The following is a 20,821-nucleotide window of genomic DNA, read 5'->3' as shown; positions in this document are numbered from 1 at the left end:
CTTTCTTTGTTCCATAACTATACAATTTTCTACAACCTATTCCATGTAGGAACAATCATTTAGAGAAGCCTGCATCTGTGTTCCCAGCCTAGGATCACACATGTTTGGTTCAGAATACATTAATTTTATGCTATATTTTTGAGTAATTTTATCAAAGTATTTTACAAGCATATTTTCCATCTGAGAAAACCTTATTTCATATCCTGCATAATTTAACCATTGTATCTCATGAAAAGGGTTCTCAAGTGAACACTAACTCCCTTTCCAAATCCAGGCAGACTCCCCTCAGATGTGCTCTAGCTTTCAGGGATGACTCAGACAGTAAAAGAACCACAGTGACTTCCAGTGGCAGGAGAAGTGGCCCCTGCAGTTCTCAGTCTGTGATCTAAAGGGCATAGGAAACGTGAACCAGGAAAGTTCACGGAGAGCAAATTATCACTAGTAAGACAGCTTGAGTGTGAATGTTTCAGTAGAAAATACGCAAATTATATTTTTGCTAATTCTTGTGGGGACTCTACAAGGCAACTGGAAGTTTTTATTCCAGCTGACTGGGACTACACTCAGGTATTCGGGTCTTTTTTTTTTTTTTTTTTGGTTTTTCGAGACAGGATTTCTCTGTATTGCTTTTGAGGTTGTCCTGGAACTTGCTCGGTAAACCAGGCTGGCCTCGAACTCACAGAGATCCACCTGCCTTTGCCTACTGACTGGGATTAAAGGCGTGCACCAACACCACCCAGCTAGGTATTCAGGTTTTAAGTGTAGACCAGAACATTTAGAGCAAGAATCTTTTAAAGACAAAGACCATATCCTGGCATCTCACTTTGTAGCTACAGGGGTAGGTTTAAGAGAAGCTAAGATAAATTAGCTGGGGCATCTTGGCCTCAGGTCCTAAAATAGAGCTGGGTAAATTTTCACTGGATTCTCCAGGAAGGAGATCAAATTCTAGTTAAACCTGAAATGGCCTCTGCAAGAATGCAAGATGAAAACCTCTGCGCTGCCTTGCCTGGTCACACGCTTTTTGTTATGTTTTGTTTTCAATTTCTAAGACATTTTACAGGAAGTAAACGGGTGTGAAATAACTTTTTAAGTTAAGAAGCAAAATGCAAGCTAGCTGATGGTGCTACACATCTTTAATACCAGTACTTGGGAAAGCAGAAGCAGGTGGATCTCTGTGAGTTGGATGCCAGCCTCGGTCTACAGAGTGAGTTCCAAGAAAGTCAGAGCCAGAGCTGTTACAGAGAGAAAAACCAGGTCTTAAAAAACCAAAACAAAAACAGGAAGAAGCAGTATAAATGCAGCACACATTGTGAAATCTTTGAAATGTTTGAAATTCTAAAATCTACTTCACTTTGTGTTGTTTTCCTTTCTAGTCAATAAGAAGTTCACTGCTTGTCTCCAGTGTCCCACATGTGGCTGTACAAGCAATGGAAGCCTACATCAGTAAGTCTCCAGGCCCCAAGCATTCCTGTTCATGTAAACCAGGGGAAAATGGGAGATAAAGGCAAAAAGAAAGAATACTGATGACTGACTGCCAGTGGTTGTTAGTTTCATCTCTGTTGCCAAGAAGAAACACTCAACCAAAAGAGTTCATGGAAGGTGACTTAGTGTTCTCTTGCTGTGGATGGAAACCACGACCACAGCAACTCTTACAAATGAAAGCATTTAACTGGGGCTGGCTTACAGTTTCAGAGGTTCAGTCCATTCTCATCAAGGTGGAGAGCATGGCGGCATGCAGGCAGTCATGGTGCTAAAGAAGCAGCTGAGAGTTCCACATCTGGATATGAAGGCAATAGGAAGAGAGCACCACTGGGCCTGGCTTGGACTTTTGAAACCTCAAAACCCACCCCCACCCCCCAGTGTTGTTACTTCAACAAGGCCACACCTCCTAGTCCTGTTAAATAGTGCCACATGCCAAACATTAGGAACCCACCAGGGTCATTCTTATTCAAAACACCACAGAAGGTAAAGGTTTCTTTTATAGATTACAGTCCATCATTAAGGGAAGTGAGGGCAGAAACTCAAGATGGAGCTTGCAGCAGAAACTGAAGGAATGGTACTGACTCTCATACAGACATGTGCCTAGCTAGCTTTCTTATGGAGGCCAGGACCAGTAGCCCAGGGAATGAGTCACCCACAGTGGGCTGGGCCCTCCTCTATCTATTAACAATCAAGACCCCCACATATATTTCTACAGGTCAGTGTGGCCTGGCATTCTCTCCATCGAGCCTCTTTTCTGAGGTGAACTTAAACTGTGTCAAGTTGACAGCTAATGCTAACTAGGACAGTGGTCTATGATTGAATTTTACAAAACAGCTTTTAGCTTGGGTTTTATGTTTGGGAATTTGAAATTTTCAAAGTGACATTCCTTTAATCTCTTGATCAGAATGCTCTTGGTCATGGTAAATTCTTTAATAATGTAAAGGGTGGGTCTGGGGCTGAAAAGTTAATATATCTGCAGATTATTATCTGAGATAAAATTTGAGTTGAAAAAAAGTGAGTTCCAACTACTTTAAAAATTTTAAGAAATAGAAATGAAGGGACCAGAACCTCACCCAGTCCCCTGCTTTGGCAGCCATGACAGGCTGCAGAAAAGACCCAGCTGACTCAACAAAATGTGCTGAGCTTCCTGACCTTGCCTGACTAGGAAGTCAGATATCATCCACGTGGCAAGGAACCAATCAGAAGTTAGCTGGCAGGCTCTGGCTGTGCTTTGGGGTAGTGACTAACAGTGCCATGCAGCCTTCCTGGGAGGGCTTATAGGCCATAGCAACAAGTTGACCAATCAACAAAGGACAGGTTGCACAATCCCAGAAGTGTACTAATCTTGAGACTGTTGCAAACCCCCTTGGCTCTACCCAATAAATTCCCTGCCTAGAAGCTCCCATGGGACCTTCTCACTCCCACTCACCATGTTGGAGGGACATAAGACCCGAGTTAACACATTTAACTCATTGAATAATAAAACACTCTTTGCTTTTGCATTGGAATGGGTCTCTTGGTGATTTTGGGGTTCTGAATTAGGGCACAACAGAAATATCTATTAATACTACTTCTATAAATATACATGCCACCCACCATGGCAGCTCTACATTTTTTTAGCCTATTGTGATGTTATTTCCCACTCAAGCCACCCAAACACCTTTCCATTCCTTAGTGTTTTGGAAATGATTACAAATAAGCTATGTGTTAGCTATATTACAGTGAGCTGAAGAGAAAGCCCACCCTTAGTTCCGCAGGCCAGAGTCCATGCTTCCAAAGCAAGAGTCAGCAGTGGAGACAGTGGCTGGAAAGATGTGGAATGAACACCTCCTCAAAGTCCTACTTTGTATTTTTAAAGAGACTAGACTCTCTAGGACCAGTGACTTTAGATAGAAAGTCTTACCTTGACAGTAATAATTGTTATGTGATTCTGTGTGGGAGGGATCTTGGCAGGTTGAGTCCAAACCATGGCAGGTAAGGGACAGAACTTACATGGGACATTTTATTGGGGGAGGGAAAGGGGGTGGGGGAAGAGGAAGGGGAGAAGGGAGAGAGAAAGTGAGCACAGAGCAACCTCCTGGGAAGAGAGAGAGAGAGGGAGAGAGACAGACAGGGGAGGAAGAAGAAGAGGAAAGAGTAGAAGTCTCACCCCTTAAGGGGACTGCACAGCAGACCAGGGTACTGCCTGCCATGCACAAAGGGGTGACACACTCTGTCAGGTCCCCAAGGGGTGGGGCCAGGTGTGCCATGGTGCTAACAATAGTTGTACATTTAAACACTTAATTTCATATTTTTGTGCTCTAAATTAAAGTACATATTGAGTGACTAGAGAGCTAGTTTAGTGCTTACAGATATTTTTTCTCTTCCAGAGAACCAGGGTTTGCTTCCCAACACCCAAGTCTGGTGGTTCAAACCACTATAGCTCCAGGGTATCTGGCACCCTCTTCTGGCCTCTGCAGGTACCCATATATGTGGTACACATGCAGGCACACACACACACACACACACACACACACACACAAATACACAAATCATAAAGTATTTTATTTAAAGTGCACATTGAAAATTTCTTGTTTTGCTTTGTTGTTTTGATTTTCGAGGCAGGGTTTTTCTGTGTAATAGTCCTGGCTGTCCTGGAACTTATTTTGTTGACCAGGCTGGCCTCAAACTCACTGAGATCCACATGTCTCTGCCTCCCAAGGGCTGGGATTAAATACACATGCCGCCACTGCCTGACTACATTGAGAATCTTTCATATATAAATTAGAAATTAAAAATGCTCCAGAGTCCCAAAGTGACATGATACCACCAAAGGGAGATTCCATACCTGAGCTTAAATGGCAGATTCTAGTCAAAATTCAAGTACATTGAAATATTTAACAAAATTACCTTCAAGTATGTGAAAAAGGTACATATGAAACATACATAATATTTTGTTTAGATCATACTTCTAAGATACCTTGTTATGTACATGTATATCATAAACTGCAAAACACTTTTTGTTGTAAGTATTTTGGGTAAGGAATATTGAGCCTGTCCTATAGCAATCAGCTAATGGCTTCATTGTAGTGAACTACATAAATTAAAGGACATTTCCTCACATTTATATTTTGACCTTGAGTTCACTTATAAAAATGTACTGAAATCACAAGGCTACATTTAATTGAGTATTATATATTTCTCTGAAAAAAATTTTACTATGCCCCCCATAGACACTTAGATACTAAAGCCAATAGAGGAAAGGCTGGCTAAGAAATAAGCAGAATAAAATCTTGCAATTTTGTTTTAGAAGGAAACTTAGCAGAGATACTGAGTTCCAAGAGGATATAAATGGAAACACTGAAGTTTGCTGTTCTCAGTATTATTGGCTAGTCATGAGAATTTAGCATGGCAACTCCAACCCTGAGTTTATTCCATTGGTAGAATGCATACAGCATTCCCTGCCTGGTTTTACATCACAGGCTGAGAAAATGATTAAGTCACCTTTGTTTGTATATACATCACAAATACAAACCAGCTACAAGAAGATACGTGTTTTCTTTTGGTCAGCTCTACTGCCCTCATCTCTTCCACACAACCCCAGGAAAAAGAGGAATTTGGACACTTTCATGGATTCTCTATGTCCAGTTCATTTGAACACTCTTGATTTAGCAAAGATCAGTGTAGTGAAGTGCTTGAAGATTCATGCTAAGAATGGAGGGCAAAATCAACTTTTATTTTTAGTTGTTTTTACTCAAAAACTTTGGTAAATAGCATTACAATTGTATGCCACTGGATTATATCTATTTTTATCACATTTTGAAGTCCATCATTTTTTCTTTTGCACTGTATTTTTAACAGCAAAAGGTCATTTTTGTAGTCTAACTCACTATAACCAACTTCCTTAGGTCCTGACCAGATTTACTAATTCAAGTTTCTTCACCAAAGCCACAAAAAATGTGGCATCTTCACATTGTCTGGGTCACCCAGTTATTTTATAAATGAGTATTTTATACAAGGTATTACTTTTCCATTCTTAGCTTATGCTATAAGAAAGGCTATTTTCTTGAAAACTGTGCAATAGACAGTTCCTAGACAGAATGATGGCATTAAAAACAACAGCCAACTTTTTATTTTATCCTTTTTATTCCACTTGGGTTTGCATTCCAAAGGAAATCATCCCATCCTTATAAAAAGTTATTACAAAACTGTAGTAAATTATAAAAGAGGGTAACTTCGCATATCAAAGTTCTATGAGTTGCTTGGAGTCACATGTCTTTAAACTGTAATTTCCTGCCTCCACATCAACGACAACTATCTAATGTCTGAGAGTGACCAGTGCTGCGTAGCTGGCTAGCTCTGAGACTCCAGCAAACCGAACTTCCAAAGAACCATCATCTCTTCTATGCCTTTTCATAACAGCGGACAGCAACAACATCGCCAAAGGTAAGAGTCTGAAATAGTCAAGAGATAATTGAATCCTTTTACCCAGAAAAATTCACTGCTGAAGTTTTTAATATTGTCATATATATGACTTCAGTGTTGATCCTGACGAACAGAGACACTTACAACCACTAAACAGTGCATGTACTCTTTGTTTCCTAACCAAACAAAAAGAAACACTAAGTATTTAATGAGTGAAACATGCTCACATTGTTCAGGTTTATGAAAATGAAAAGGGAGCAGAAACTGAGGTGGCACTTGAAATTACAGTTTTAAAAACTCCTTTTGTGTGAAATTATTAAGGGCACTAGAACAAATTGTATTCAAGGAAGGCACATGCTGGTGTCTCACTGTGGCCTCAACTAACAGCTTTGGAAGGGAATTAGATTTGTGATACGTTTTCATTAACAGTTTTCAATCCATAATCTTGATTGATTTCTTCAGAAAATACAAACATCTGAGCTCATGGTATCTGTAACGATTTATTCTAAAATCAGCAACACACCTATACAGTGTTCTCTCTACTTTGACTGCCATGTTTAGCCCATTTGGACCTAACCCAGGTGGTTATTTGGCAGTGGCATTGAATGCTGGATGTCTAACTCCGAACTTGAAGAATTACTATAAAATCACTTGAAAATATTAAGACGTGTGCCCATGACTTTAAAGCACTGGTATGATTCTCAGAATATAGCTTGTCTTTGCTTTAATCTCCATTTCAGAATTCAGTCTTGCCTGATCTTACTCAATAGTTCCCAAAGTTGAGCATGCTCCAGGTTTCTATAGGTAGGCAAGAAACGAAGGTGACATCATAAACAACCATTTCAGGATGATTGTCAGAAATGAACTCTTTCCTTAGTTGATTCAAGAGAAAGCACTGCTTTCTGCTCCTCCAGTCTTAGACATATGAGAAGAAGCAAGTGTATTTCAGTTCAGAAAAGCTGTGGCTGTACTATTAAAGAAGAGAGTAAGCTGTTCTATAACAGCAACAACAAAGACCCTTTCTGATCTTATTAGCAGGAGTCTGTAAAGAAACCCTAGGCATCCCCAAGAGCAAGGAGCTAACTAAATAACAGTTAAATAAAATTTCTATTTTTAAAATGACCTCTATAGACAGCTGACCTGGGTTGGTGGGAACTCATGGTCTCTGGACCAATAGTTAGGGAGCCTGCATGGGACCATCCTAGACCCTCTGCATGTGTGTGACAGTTGTGTAGCTTGGTCTGTTTGCATGGCCCCTAGCAGTGGGATCAGGACCTATCTCTGGCACTTATTTGGCTTTTGGGAACCTATTCCCCATAGTGGATTACTTGTCCTGGCCTTGATATAGGGTAAGAGCTTGGTTATACTGCAACTTGATGTGCCATGCTTTGTTGAAGCCCATGGGAGGTCTGACCCTTTCTGAAGGGATGAGGAGGAGAAGTGGGTAGGGTAGGAGGCAGATGGGAAGGAGGGGTGGAGGAGGGGGGGGAACTGGTTAGCATGTAAAACAAATGAAAAAGTGGTAATTTAATAAAATAAAAATTGTCTCTATAAGTCTAGATGAAGGCTTAACTTCTACAACTAGAGAAATTATATAATTTTTTTCTATTTTATAACATTTACATGTCTAGCTATCATTGAACATATATTTAAAATTCAGCTGAGATTAAAAAATCTTCAAGGAAGTAACATCAATCAGTTCTAGTAGAAAGTAAAGTTTCACCTTTTGTTAAACTTTAAATTATTTGCACTGAGCTTTTATAAACTGGAATATAAAATGTTTAAAATGCTCCTGTGACCATATCTATATGAGTAACTTCTCTGAGATTCAGTTACTTTATGTTTTAGTATCAGCTATCTTCATGTATCTTCCTGAACAATATTTTATATTTAAGTTTCAGGTGAAGGTTGGAGATGCATAGCTATCCTGTGATGGCAATTCTTGACACATAGGTCTGGCTAAATTAACGTATAATTTTAAAAGTACATGTAAGTCATGCTGAGGCAACAACTGTTCTGATCTCTTTGCTCCTCCTGTTTTTATTTACTAAGCGTCCTTGATGGGCACCTGATATGAAAGAAAGAATTAAGGGAGCAAAAGGAGAGAGAGTCAGGCAGGGGAGGCGAGAGGAAAGGAAGAAAGAAAGAAGGCTAGAAGGGGGTATGGACAGAAAATGAAGGACTGTTAGTACTTACCACAACCATTTTGCCATCTTTAATTTCTCTTACACAATCTGTTTCTTTGCCATCCCATTTCTGGACATGAATAAGTTTGGCTCCATCCAGCCGAACAACAGACTGAGACCAACAACAAAAATGCAGATGATTAACAGGTAGAAGTTGGTTTGCCACGAACATCCAATGATAGGACTTTTGGAGAGTGCCATCATTGAGTACACAACCAATAACCTAGCAGAACTCTATTACTTCACTGTTATCCAAAAATGTGGTCACCGATAATTTGGCTGAAATGTATACCACCAGCTGCAAACATGGTCTATATCCAAAATGAAAACACAGAACTATTCACTCTCCCTGTTTAAGCAAAGCTTTGGGGGGAGGCTGACTACTTAGTTGGTCAATCTGTGGTGCTCAGAGAGAGGCAACATGGTGCGGTCTTTGGAATAAACACTGTTGGGTACTTTCTGGGCAAAAATCGCTATAAAGTATAAAAAATGTTGGACAAGAGAAAAACAGGCTGGTTTTTTGGCGACAGAATTCACTCCGTGTCTAGTGTACGACTTGTGTAATGCTGGGATGCTAACTCTGGTTCCCTCTCCTGGAAAGGAAATTCTAAAATCTCCCTTTCCACATCTCCAAAGCAGAGGGACTGGGACTCTATCCCCTCCCATCTCCCACTCCTACCAGCCCTATCCCCGGGGAAAAGTGGCTTCTTACCTTACAGTTCCTGTCATCTATGCTGGTTTCCTCAAACTCTTCGCCCAGCTGGAAGCTGATCTCTGTGTTCTTGAATGTGCACTGGGTCCTGATCACCACTTTGCCACCTTCCTGGCTGATTATCACCGTTGGCTTGGTCACATTTCCTACTTGCCTAGTGGCAAAGCCCACACCTGAAACAGCAAAAGCAGCCAGGGCAGTTAACAGCCACTTCCAGAACAGTTGATGAAGCATAAACCTGCTTGCCACTCTGAGAATCCAGAATCCTAAAGCATAGGTTCCATTCAAACCTGATTAATGATTAGTCCATTAGCCACAGAACAGCTGAGCGCGCGTGCGCGCGCACGCACGCACGCACACACACACACACACACACACACACACACATACACACACACACACACAAAGGAATATTGAATAGCCTCCCCCAAGTTGCAGAAGCTTCACACTTTCCATAGATTATCAAATCATCCCTTTACTTGGTTCTGGGTAAAGAGATAAGAAAATGCCACATTAAAAATTCATCGAAGTGGGCTATTCTATTCACAGTCTAGCATATTATGACAATATGCTCAGCGTGTCTCTCAGAAACCTAGCAAGTAAATTTCTAAGAATCAAAATACATAGTTAAAAAGGGAACAACAAGTCTTATTTGTACCTACCCAGAGCTTTCATGTACTCATCAAAATTCTGACTGTCCGTCAGCTTCCAGGTGGCACAGAAGGCATCCACCATCCTTGCCTTTACAGTCAGCCGAAAATTGGCAGGAGCTGGAGGAACTCGGGTCTTAACCACCACTGTAATTCCCCAAAACACTGGCCACCTCAGCAGCAGCCCCTGCCTTCTTATTTGGAAAAGAAGCAGGCAAAGAGCCAATTATTTGAATAGCTAACTTGTCCCTCTTTCCTGTAGGCTGTCTCGGGGGGAGGGGCTGGGCAGATGGCTCCAATCCTCCTGGTGATTTGCTCAGGCCACTGGGTTAGCAGAGTAGGTCACAGTCCTCCCAGTCCTCAAGGCACGGTCCTGAGGCCTGAGAAAGCTCCATGGGAAGCCAGCAGGGCCGGAGTGTGGAGATCCGACAATGAGAGGGTGTTTCAGGTTCAGAGAAAAAAACTTGGCAACTGCAGTCTCAAACTGGGGGGAAAGAAAAGAGAAAGACAATAAGACATTCACATTGATTTCCTTAACGAGCTTGCTGGCTGCAAATGAAGACCCCCTTAAAGGAAAAAAAAAACCACACACTGAAATGCCAGAGTTCTCAGACAAAGGAGCCTGAATGGTGTGTTTTATTTTTCTTATGTTTACACGGAGAGCAAAATGCAGACCCGAATATGCCGAACGGTGAAAAGACCCAGGGGATAGGTGAAAATGCATTCCCTGGATGCACGCTGTTTGAAACCTACTCAGAGAATCAATAAAACCTGACAGTCTGGCTTGCTCTCAATGCAAACGCAGTGAATTTAAAGATCCCCGTAGTTCTTTCTAAGAATGTAAGAAGCGGACCAGAATGGAAAAGGAACCTTCAAGTGTGGTTTAGATTCACTAATGAGGTAGGGAAACAAAGAGGAGAGTGTTCTCATTCACCTCCGTGAGCGGCCTAAAGAGTAGGTGTGGAAAAGCTGGACAATCATTAGTAAGATCTCAAAGGACATTTTGGTTTCCTGAGGCCACATCTACCTAAATGTGATACTAGCATAGGTAGGGAGACAGGAACTGGATGGGGTGGTGGGGATGTGGAGGGCTTTGCCTATAATTTGTCCCAGCACAGTGTAGCAAAAGAATGGCAGAGTACCTGGAAGGTTCTAGAGGAGTTAGAGGGGCTCTGCGAATTTCCTCTTCATCTTGAGAGGGTTCCTGCTTTGTAGATGTAGACCCTAATGAAACACTACTTTCTGCAGCTCAGAGAGAGAGGAAGAGCCAGGTGTCTGACAAGACGATCCCTGCTTTCCTGCCAAACCAGCTTAAGCCTTGGTTCACAGTAAAGTACATATGTGCAATTCTACAGCATATATAGAAGACAGAGCTCAGAACACAGCCCATTGCTAGGCTAGCTAGGTGAGAGTACATTACACTTGTTTATCATAATAAACACCTGAACTGGCTCCGTGCCTGTTAGCACAACGTGTGTGAATAGTTCCACCAACCTGTTCAAAGGAACAAGCCAAACATCTACCAGCTGTTTCTAATAGTTTATGCTCAAAAATGTCACTCAATGTGAAGGCCTGGCTCATTTTGCTTCCCCAGAGTTCAGCATTTTAATGCACTGTTGGCTTTACCGGATTCTATAGAAACAGCTACATCCCTGTTCTTGCAGCTCCTCTGAGAAACAAGCAACCTTTTCAAATACAAGTCTGCATTTTCCTCAACGGAGGTCACTGAGCACTTTTCTCGTGTGCTTTTCTGTACTTCGTATATTTTTGATATAGTGACTATTTAAATACTTTCTCTACTTTAAAGTTGATTTATTTTTCCTGTGGTGTTGTAGCCACTCCTTGTATATTTTCGGTAAGTTATTTGTTGGATATGTGTTTTTTTTTGCAAAAAGTCTCTATTTTGCTGCATTTTCTAGGTTAAAATAATCTCACCTATATGTCAAATTTTATTAAGCATGTATCTTGAATTTCTGTTAATTATACCATGGTGTAGTTCTTTTTAAAATTCTCAACCTGATCTTGTCCTTTTGTTTAAACCCTTCCATATGTATTCGTGTTCTCAAGTTAAAGACAAAAGCATGAAGCATCACCTAAGGCGGCCTGCCCCTGACACTTGGAGGAGTCAGGGTGAGAAGGCAAACAACATGGGAGGCGGGCAGAGCTAGGTACCTCAGCTTCGTGAGTGGAAATGTTCGTCCCTATGAATTTATCTCCTCAGTTTTTCAAACTAAGAATATCACAGAAAGATGTGTTTATCCTAACTAAAAGTGCATATTAATCTAATTCCATTAGGAAGCAGCTTGGTGATTAATTGATATGGAGAAGGGACTATTATTATGTAGATATCTATATTAGACTTTTGGGGAAATACAATCTATCCTGTGACTTCCTCAAGCAACACCTGAGCAAATCTGAGGTACTCATATATAGCATACTAATTAACACTGAACAATTCCTGCTTGGAATAAGAGCATGTTTGTCTCTAAAGAGAATGGCAGAAACCAGAACCTGTGTTGTACTAACAGAGATTCAACAAATACTTTTTCCCAAACTCCCTAAACCTTGGAGTGATGTATGACTCTGCTGAGGCTTTAATAATTTACATGCCTCATGAAATCAAGATGTAAAGCTGATGGACTGATAGACTGACCTTTCTCCTAGAGCTAATTCCTGTACATGCTAACTAATGACCGTGAGACCTCTAAATATTTCCATGGCTGGTACTGCTGGCGATGGAGCTCAGGGGCAAAGTGTGTGTCCAAAACCCCATCTTCAGCAAGCCAAGGGGAAATAGATAAATATAAAGATCTATTTATTCTAAGTAGTAAAATAAAAAGGGAGAGAAGGGCATTGAGAGGGGCAAATCTCCACACAAGGCTGAGTCTCTCGGTGCCTGCTTTCTAACAGCTTTCCCCTTTGTAAGAAAACAGAGCGTAGTCATGAATCCTCAGCATTGTTCTTGGATTAAAAAAAAGAAAAGAAAAGAAAAGCCAACCACGATCACGATCAATGTGTCCAGCAAAATTCCCACTGTTCTGAGAAAGCTCAAGGGGAACCTTGGTAGATTCCAAGGTGGAAGAGGTTGACCAAGGCGCAGGGACAAACATGCCAGGCAGACAGAGCTTAAGTGAGAAATTTTATTAGAAAGGGGAGGGGGAGATAAGAGAGGTAAAGAGACACAGAGACAGAGAGAGGACAGAGGAGAAGAGGGAGACAGACAAAGTCCTGCCTGTCCCAGGAGAACAGCAGGAAAGAGAGAGGAAAAGGGAGCATAAGTGGGCAGGGGGTCTTTCTTTTAAAGGGGTCCTTTGCACCTGCTTGTAGACTAATAGTCATGGAGCCCTGAGCTGGCCAGAGTACTGCCTGTGTGCATTCTGCCAGGTGACAGGCAGGCCTGCATGATGCCTGAATCCTTGCACCCACAGGTAGTTAAGGGAAATAATCAACATTCAAGACCTTTTCGTTATGAAATTATACAAAATCGTAATGGAGCATCTTCATAGTTGAAATGAAACGTGACTTATGCTGATTGTGCTATTGATGCGTACCTCTCTCGTAGAGAAGACTGTACACCAGCCCCCTTTTCTGAAAAAGGGCACAGGCACTCTAGGGGTTCATCTGTCTGTCTTACCTACACTTCCCAGCCCCCACTTCCAAATCTGCTCAGTGCATAAGTGCTTGGAGTTAAGGAAGATCGCAGCCTGCTTCCTGTCGTTTTGAAGTTTCCACCTCCCACCATCTAAGTGTTCTATTCACCATATTTTATTAAACATTAAATATAAAGGGAGTTCTTAGGTTCCTTCCAGATGGACAAAGTGACTCGGAAGACAGTTTCTCTTATACCAGGATTGTTATAAAAGCTTCAGGACCTTCCCTCCTTGGAGTATTTATGTGCAGTGGCTCTGCCAAAAAAGCTCTTCTCTCAATCCCTTATTAATTTCTGCTGTCGTTTAGTGTTTAGCTCAGATATTATTTCCTCACAGGAGACCGTTTTAGAACCTTTCAGTTATGCCATCTACCACATATCATAATTTTAGCTCAGCATGGTCACAATTCATTGTTCAGTGTCTTTTCTCCCCCCATAGAAACACAAGTTCTTGATTCACCTATTTTAGTGTGCAAATTGTATAGAACAAGGTGAAATCTACAGTGTGTGCTCATGAGCACTAAAAGAATGAACATAGTATAGTGAGCACAGAGAAACAAAACTCCAGAAAGATATGTCATTGTCTACATCGTCTTTTCCGGTTCTTTATCCCAGTGTTTTTCTCCTTGCAAACGGAATGAACTTCCTCTTCATTCCCACGCATCACTGTTTAGGTATGTTGCCGTTCTAGTTGGCACTGTGAATCTGGGAGACTGGATCTTTAAAATGAGACTAAAGTCTCATGCATTCAGAGCCTCAGACTATTTATATTCTGAGTGTTAAGCAAGGTCAAATAAGCAAAGTCCACTTGAATTTAGGCTGCATGTAGTCACAAGGGCAACCCATGCCTGGAAACATCATCTGAACAGTAATAGCAGATGATGGGTAATCTGAAGCCAGTCCACTCCTATTTCCTACACCTGGGAGGGCCTGAAAGCGCATTCGGCAAAACAGCCTATGTAAAGCAGCGACGGAGGTCATAAGTTTCCCCTGGTTTTCTTGGAGGTTTCTCACAAGCTCTCGGAATTTTCCTCACATAGCTTCATTCATAGATAGTGAATAATAGGAGGTTTCTCTACTGACACCATAAGCTAAATAGAGACTAATTTAAAAATAAAAGACCAGGGTTACTCTGAGCAAAGCCCTACCTGGTGACTTGGGAAAGGGAGTAGGGGCTGAAGTCACGTGGCCATTCTAAAGGGGGGATGATTTAAATACCCTGCAGGGGCCTGGGTGGGATGATGACATGTCCCAAGGTGGGTTCCTACTATGCTAAATTTTTGGGTGGGGTCTTGGATGGCCACACTACCCTGAACTGGGCTTCCATCAGTTTCTCTGAGAAGGCAGGGTTTGGAAGGGGAGGAGTAGGGCCAGCTATAGGGGAAAGACCATGATGCATCCCCCACAAACGGGGTGGAACTCAACTTTTGGCTGTTTCTCTGAGAAAATGGGGCTTGGGGAGGTAGGAATGGGCCTTTTTCAGTTGGGGCAAGCTGTTCCGGGCAAACAGATGATGTTCTGACAGGATGGACACTAAAACTCATAATTTTTCGATTTCTCTTTAGCATTTAAAGAAAACAATGACCTAGGAGAACATTCAAATGCATAGTGAACTCATTAAAGCAAGTGAGGAACAATCTTGTTTCTTGTAAAACGGGGAACACTGATGTTAACAGATATGCACAGAAAGTGCCCCTCAGGTGTGTTCTCAGGTCTGCTTGTTATGGCTTATTTTCATTTGTATATGGAAAGGCTTTTGTTTATTATTGTTCTTTTGGGTATGGGTAAAGAAGCATTGTGTTAACTGCCACCCTGGAGACCTCACAAATCCATTCCTGGAGGAAGCAGAGAAGGCAAGTTGCTAGGAGAAAGTGAAGACTGCCAGAAAGAATGGAATAGAGATGTGCCCTGGTTGTGCTGGCCAAGTTCTTCAGACAATTTGTGAAGTGGCTCAATATTGGTCTCCACAGGGCCAGATTTGTTGATACAGTACATAAGTCTTTTCCCAGGAACACACAATTGTGGTAGTTTGTGTTGTTCTTTTGTTTAGATTACAGGCGTGATGAGACACGAACCAAGAGATACATTAATCATGTGGAGTTAATTAAAAGGGGGAGAGAGAGAAAGAAGTGAAGAAGAGGAGGGGAGAAGGGAGAGTGAGAGGGGCAAAGGAGAGAGAGAGAGAGAGAGAGAGAGAGAGAGAGAGAGAGAGAGAGAGAGAGAGAGAGAGAGAGAGAGAGAGAGAGAGTGGGTTGGAGTGGGTTGGAGTGGGTTGGAGTGGGGTGGAGTGGGTTGGAGTGGGTTGGAGTGGGTGTGGCCTTGCTGGAGGAGAAGGGTCACTGTGGAGGTGGTCTTCGCGGTTTCATATACTCAGGACACCTCCGAGCATGTCAATTGACCTCCTGTTGCCTCTGAGTCAGTATGTAGGACTCTCAGCTCCAGCACCACATCTGCCTGTGTGCCGCTGTGCTCCCCATCCTGATGATAAAGGCCTGAACCTCTGAACCTTTAAGCGAGTCTCCTCAATTAAATGTTTTCATTCATACGAGTTGTGGTGTTCAGTGTCTCTTCACAGCAACGAAAACAGCAGGTGTCTTTAAAACACCTGGGATAGATTTACACCTTGGTGTCATACCACAGGCTATGACTGTGGGTTAAAAGGCATAAATATTTTCCCCATGTCCAAAGAACCTGATATATGTTTTAGACCAATGAAATGCACCTTTAAGTTTATACTTAAAGACAACCAAAAGAAAAGTAAAATTTTGAGCTTGTGACCAAAGAATAAATTGTCAGCTTACCAGAACCTCATTTAAATTAACACTAAAACTCTGAACTCCCAAAATTCCAAAATAACAACAGCATAGGAAGGGAACAGAAGTCTGAAACACAGAAGTTCTGAACACAGACTTTTCTGTGTTCATTTAATGGAAAGTTACATCTGAAACCTGTTTATCCTTTACTATGAAACCTATGAACAAGGCAAACATGTCTGTTTTTTTTTGTTTTGTTTTGTTTTGCTTTGTTTTGTTTAAGAAGAAAGTTAACTAGGGAGCTACCAAGGTGGTTATAGCCTTAGGGAGGGGGAATTCTGTTAAAATGGCAAAGCAATTACATAACATATCAAAATAAGGTTTAAGCAATAACTAGCAGACAGTTAGCTGTTAAAGGAAGTTATTAATTCAGGATCTGCGGAAGACTGAAGAGACCACTGGAGCTGTTTTTAACAAAACAGGGTTGAATATACGGAATTAGATGATTACAGAACTCTCTAAAGAGTTGAGAGGAGAGATTTCAGGTTGAGCTAAATTTGTAGGAACACTCTCAGTTCACTACACAAGAACTCAGCTTCCTACCAGAAGAGTGGTGTTCTGCAGTATTATCAGTGTGTGCAGACTCAGGCAGCTCCTTCCCATCTGCTGCATTCAGTAAAATTCTGCTTTAATTGCTATGTAGGAACAAGAAGGTTTCACTCACAAATATTAATTTCAAAGCCACATGACATGGGGCCCAATCTCAGCACCAAATAGGTTTATTTCATACATTCGCCCTGACCTGTTAAAATTTGGATTTTGATCACATCTTAGTATACAGGACATGCAGAGCCTGCTTCAAGTGGAGATGCTGGTGGTACCTTAGAAGTTTCTTTAGATCATCCAGATTCTGTAGAGGATGAAGGATCACAGAGAGCAGTAGGATCATGCATAAACTAAGAACATGACCACTTTGTGGTAGGGTTAAGGGGATGTTTTTTATTGTAGATAATAGAGAGAGAGAACCACCAGAGGCATCTGGAAGAGTCCAGAGCAGAAAGACAAAGTTGTGGACTGAACATGGCTGGAAGACTAGAACTGGCCATGAAAGAAGCAGGAGATCAAGTGATGAAGACAAAGAGAGTGGGCAAAAGGGAGCACAGAGCCCAAATAGCAGGGTTGTAAGAGGAATAGGAGCTGGGAGGAGAGACACTCTTGAGCTAGAGGGACTTTAGGGTTGTGTGGAGATGAGAAGATCTGCGAAGCCAGAGAGCCAGCATGTAGTCTGAAATGTATAACAGGTACTTGTGATACTGAGAGAACCTGGGGACCAGCATGTGCTTGGGTGTGCTAATAGGCATTACTGATAACTATTTGTTCCTTTTACCTTTGGGTAGAGGGGAACTAGCTTCACAAGTTTCTGAGGAATGCCGGCTTTTGTCTAACAACCAGAATTTGTAGAAATGAAGTTTCCCTTGGACCTGACAGATCATAGGTTAGACAAACCAATCAAGTATACTTCATCTCTCACACAGACCACAGGGAAGAATCAATAAAAGGTAAAAAGATCTTGTATGTCTGGATCTATACTTCTAGAGAGTAGCAGATTTTAAAATTCAGTCATTGTTAGAAATACCTTAGGACATATGTACTCCTGTCAGTCCCAAGTTTTCCACAAAGATAGAGGTGACATGAGTTTATCGAAAAACACAAGCTTAGGATGAATTCTATATATATCTAATCCACGTAATGCCTGATGGACCACTCCATTGTACATTGTCAAAATCATTCCAGTAAATCTGATCTCTGGTTTCCCTTAAGTACAAATTAAACCCACAGCACAAATGACATTGTGGCATTCTTACCCACCAAGGATTGCTGAAATGTATTACTGATACCAAGGTTGCCTCTTAATAGGAAAAAAGCATCATATAATATTTGGCAAGGAAGAAACAACATAATTATCCCTAAGATAAAAAGTGTTAAAATAAGGTTATTGTGAAAAGCTGTATTGTAATATGTGTGACCCTATCATAAAACAAATTTCCAATATGCACAAAGCTTTGTCATCTTTATTAATTTTAAGAGGAGATTTCTGAAGACATTTGAGAAATCTTATCCCAGGAAAGGTCTACTTGGGCCATTAGATAAATAAGATATTTCTGTATTCATTTGAAAGAAAAAACAATATCTTACATGGGAACTTTACATGAATATTTTCAAGATAAACCTTGGCAACATAATCATATCTAGACAATTTTTGAGAGCAAGTGTCAATAGAATGTGGGCAATAACATTATTATGAATTGTAAGTAGGTCACCGAAACTTCTGATTGTTTTTCCTGTGCTAGTTGATTGGAAAGCATAGCATTACTTCTGAAACCATGTCATTAACTTATATTTTCTTCATTTGCATCTGGATAATGTTTGTATCTATGGAAACCTCAGTAAGTTAAGGCATTTCAAAAACTGAAACATTCACTGAAAGTCTTTTCTTTTACCACTGGTACCTATAAGGAGGTAGTAATCATCAAAGGGAATGACCACATGTACATGAGAAAGAATTTTGTGCATTTGTATGTTTTTAGAAATGAACTTACAGTGAAGTATAACTCAACATATGTAATCTACAAATTATAAGTAAGCATCAATTTAAGAAACTGTGTGAGTCTTGGTAAGTGTATACTGGTTTTATCACTACATAATATGTAACATGTAATTGGAACCTGGACGTGAGTAAGTGGCATTATTTGTAGAACCTTCCCACTCTGATAGGAGCCCTTAATGTCATTAAATTGCAAGATGAGTTTTCAAGTATAACTTCCAGATTCTTGCTGCTGTCACCTAGGGAAAGCCTATCAGGCCAAAGTGAGATGGAATCCAGTAAGTTGAGCACCAAATCCTGCAACACCATGTCTTCTCTCTGAGGCTCTTGGTGACACTACCTAGGCTCCAACAGGTTTGGGCATGTTCAGTCCTCCAGTTCTGTTTTCCATGAAACAGTAACCAGGCTCAGTCCAGCTTCACTCCATGCCAGCAGTTTCTCTTTAAGGATGCTATCTAGTCACAGTACCTCCAATAGCTTGCTGTCTTCACTGCAACCCAGGGTTTACCTTTACACAGTGGTCTCTCAGGCATTCTTGCAGGAGATGCAATGTTGTCACCCATTGCTTGGCCTTGGCAGCTTTCTGAAACCTCAGTGAAGGCCTTTGTATCTCTATAACTCTTGTATGTTGAATGTCAGAAAAAGCAAGGCCATGCTGATGAGGTTTATAATATCTGTCTCTAGTCTGAGATGTTGTCTGCCCCTTCAGCCACAGCTGTGGTGGCTTTTGTATACTTTGGCAACTGAGTCTAGGAAAATATCTCTCTAAGTGATTGTTTCGGGGCAAAAGTTCCTTCAGTGGTATTGTTAGGTCTGTGTTCTACATGCAGATGCACTTGACTCTTACAAATGGAAGTCTTCCTGCAGTCTTACAATTCTTTTAATAATTACTGCATTATTGTTTTTATAATTACTTGATTAGTTCCATATGTTTATAATAATAATAATCTAAAATTATTATTATTTACCATGCCACAGTGCACATGGGGAAGTCAGAGAGTGACTTGCGGGGGGCACTTCTTACTTTCTACCCTGTGATCCCTTGGTGGGGACATAACTCAGATCATCAGGGATGGTGGTGGCAGGCACATTTTTCCACTAAGCCATCTCATTGGCCCATATCTGATTATTCTTAATAATTCATTGAAAAAATTTCAATGTAAATGAATATAACATATATAAGTAATGGTACTTTAAATTTTTCTTTTCAATTTAAACTTTCTTATATTATTGTACTGTCTAAATGCTTCAACTCAGAGTCAAATATTGCTAAATCTTGTCTTACTGTCTCATTTTTATATTTAAAAGAATCTTTCTAATGTTAACCCACTTATTTACATTGTCAGGTGTTTCACAGGAAATATTTTTATCAAAAAATTTACCTTAAATTACTTATTTCTTGTATCACTTTGATAATTAGTAGATACGCTGACAAATTTTATGGGGTTTTTGTTGTTTTTATCATCTAACACAGTGTGGACTTTAGAGACCTAAGATAATACAAGAGCTCTGTGTTTTATTTTACCACCTGCCTCCTGGTTATGGGATGGAAAGAATGTGTCAACCAGAAATCACGTAGCACCGTTCTTTGCATATTGCAAACATGAGCACTACATTTCAAATTAAACTCTGTCTCCTTACCTACACTTCTGTCACATCAGGTCTCAACAAGTAGCATATGGTGCCCACATGGAAATACTGTCACATAGATCTAATACTTTATAATAACGTTAAGCACAGATGACAGTTATACCTAATAGAAGGCAAAAACAAAACAAACAAACAAACAAATAAAAAACCCAGAGAGTACATAGCAGTTAATTTCACAGTTACTTCCTTGTGAGTAACTAAGTGATCCACAAATCTACTCTCTAAACATTTAAAAGAAGAGCTGTCAGTTATAATATGAATAGCAGATAACACACAGAAAAAAATCCCATATTTGTAAAAAAAATTCTACTCTAGTTTGATAGTTTTTGTCCTTAAAGATTAGAAAATAATCAAACCCATGCTATAAACCAATAATAGTAAAATGCATTACCTAAAGGAAAGAGAATAAAAAGTCTTATAAAACGATTTCTTAAAACAAAGCAAAACAAAACAAAAATATTCCCCCAAACAAACAAACAAACAGAGCTCAGATGTCTTTAGTATATCTTAAGTGTGCATGGTTCACATAAGACAGAAGGAAGAATCTCTCCAGAGAGAACAGATTGGGGTAAGAAGATGAGTCAGATGAATAGGGGGAGAGGATTAAGTTTAAAAATAGAGTTTTTATTTTTGTAAAATAAAATATAAAATATGTTTTAAAATATATTATAAAAATATAAAATAAATAAGTTTAAAAAAGATTCAGAAATAATAATAATAAGTAGAAGAAATT

At 40.4% G+C, this 20,821-nt stretch overlaps 1 protein-coding gene across 1 annotated transcript; it reads right to left on the bottom strand.

The window, feature by feature from the left end:
* Nucleotides 1-5,585: 5,585 nt before the first annotated feature.
* Nucleotides 5,586-9,612, bottom strand: Fabp7 (fatty acid binding protein 7). Its single transcript, XM_005073314.4, has 4 exons — nt 9,444-9,612; nt 8,782-8,954; nt 8,080-8,181; nt 5,586-5,912 (listed from the first exon to the last, which is right to left on the bottom strand). The coding sequence occupies exons 1-4, from the start codon at nt 9,514-9,516 to the stop codon at nt 5,862-5,864; spliced, it is 399 nt and encodes a 132-aa protein (XP_005073371.1). The 5' UTR covers nt 9,517-9,612; the 3' UTR covers nt 5,586-5,861.
* Nucleotides 9,613-20,821: the final 11,209 nt, after the last annotated feature.

This window comes from Mesocricetus auratus, unplaced genomic scaffold (assembly GCF_017639785.1).
Source record: "Mesocricetus auratus isolate SY011 unplaced genomic scaffold, BCM_Maur_2.0 Super-Scaffold_100018, whole genome shotgun sequence".
In the NCBI taxonomy this organism is placed as follows: domain Eukaryota; kingdom Metazoa; phylum Chordata; class Mammalia; order Rodentia; family Cricetidae; genus Mesocricetus; species Mesocricetus auratus.
This window is presented reverse-complemented; position numbering and strand designations above follow the sequence as displayed.

Excerpts from the sequence above, each read along its gene's own strand:
- Fabp7 (XM_005073314.4), bottom strand. The coding sequence starts at position 9,516 with ATGGTGGATGCCTTCTGTGCCACCTGGAAGCTGACGGACAGTCAGAAT. Across the intron at positions 8,955-9,443 it reads TGAGTACATGAAAGCTCTGG|GTGTGGGCTTTGCCACTAGG; the intron begins GTAGGTACAAAT and ends TTGCTGTTTCAG. Across the intron at positions 8,182-8,781 it reads TAGATGACAGGAACTGTAAG|TCTGTTGTTCGGCTGGATGG; the intron begins GTAAGAAGCCAC and ends TGTTGGTCTCAG.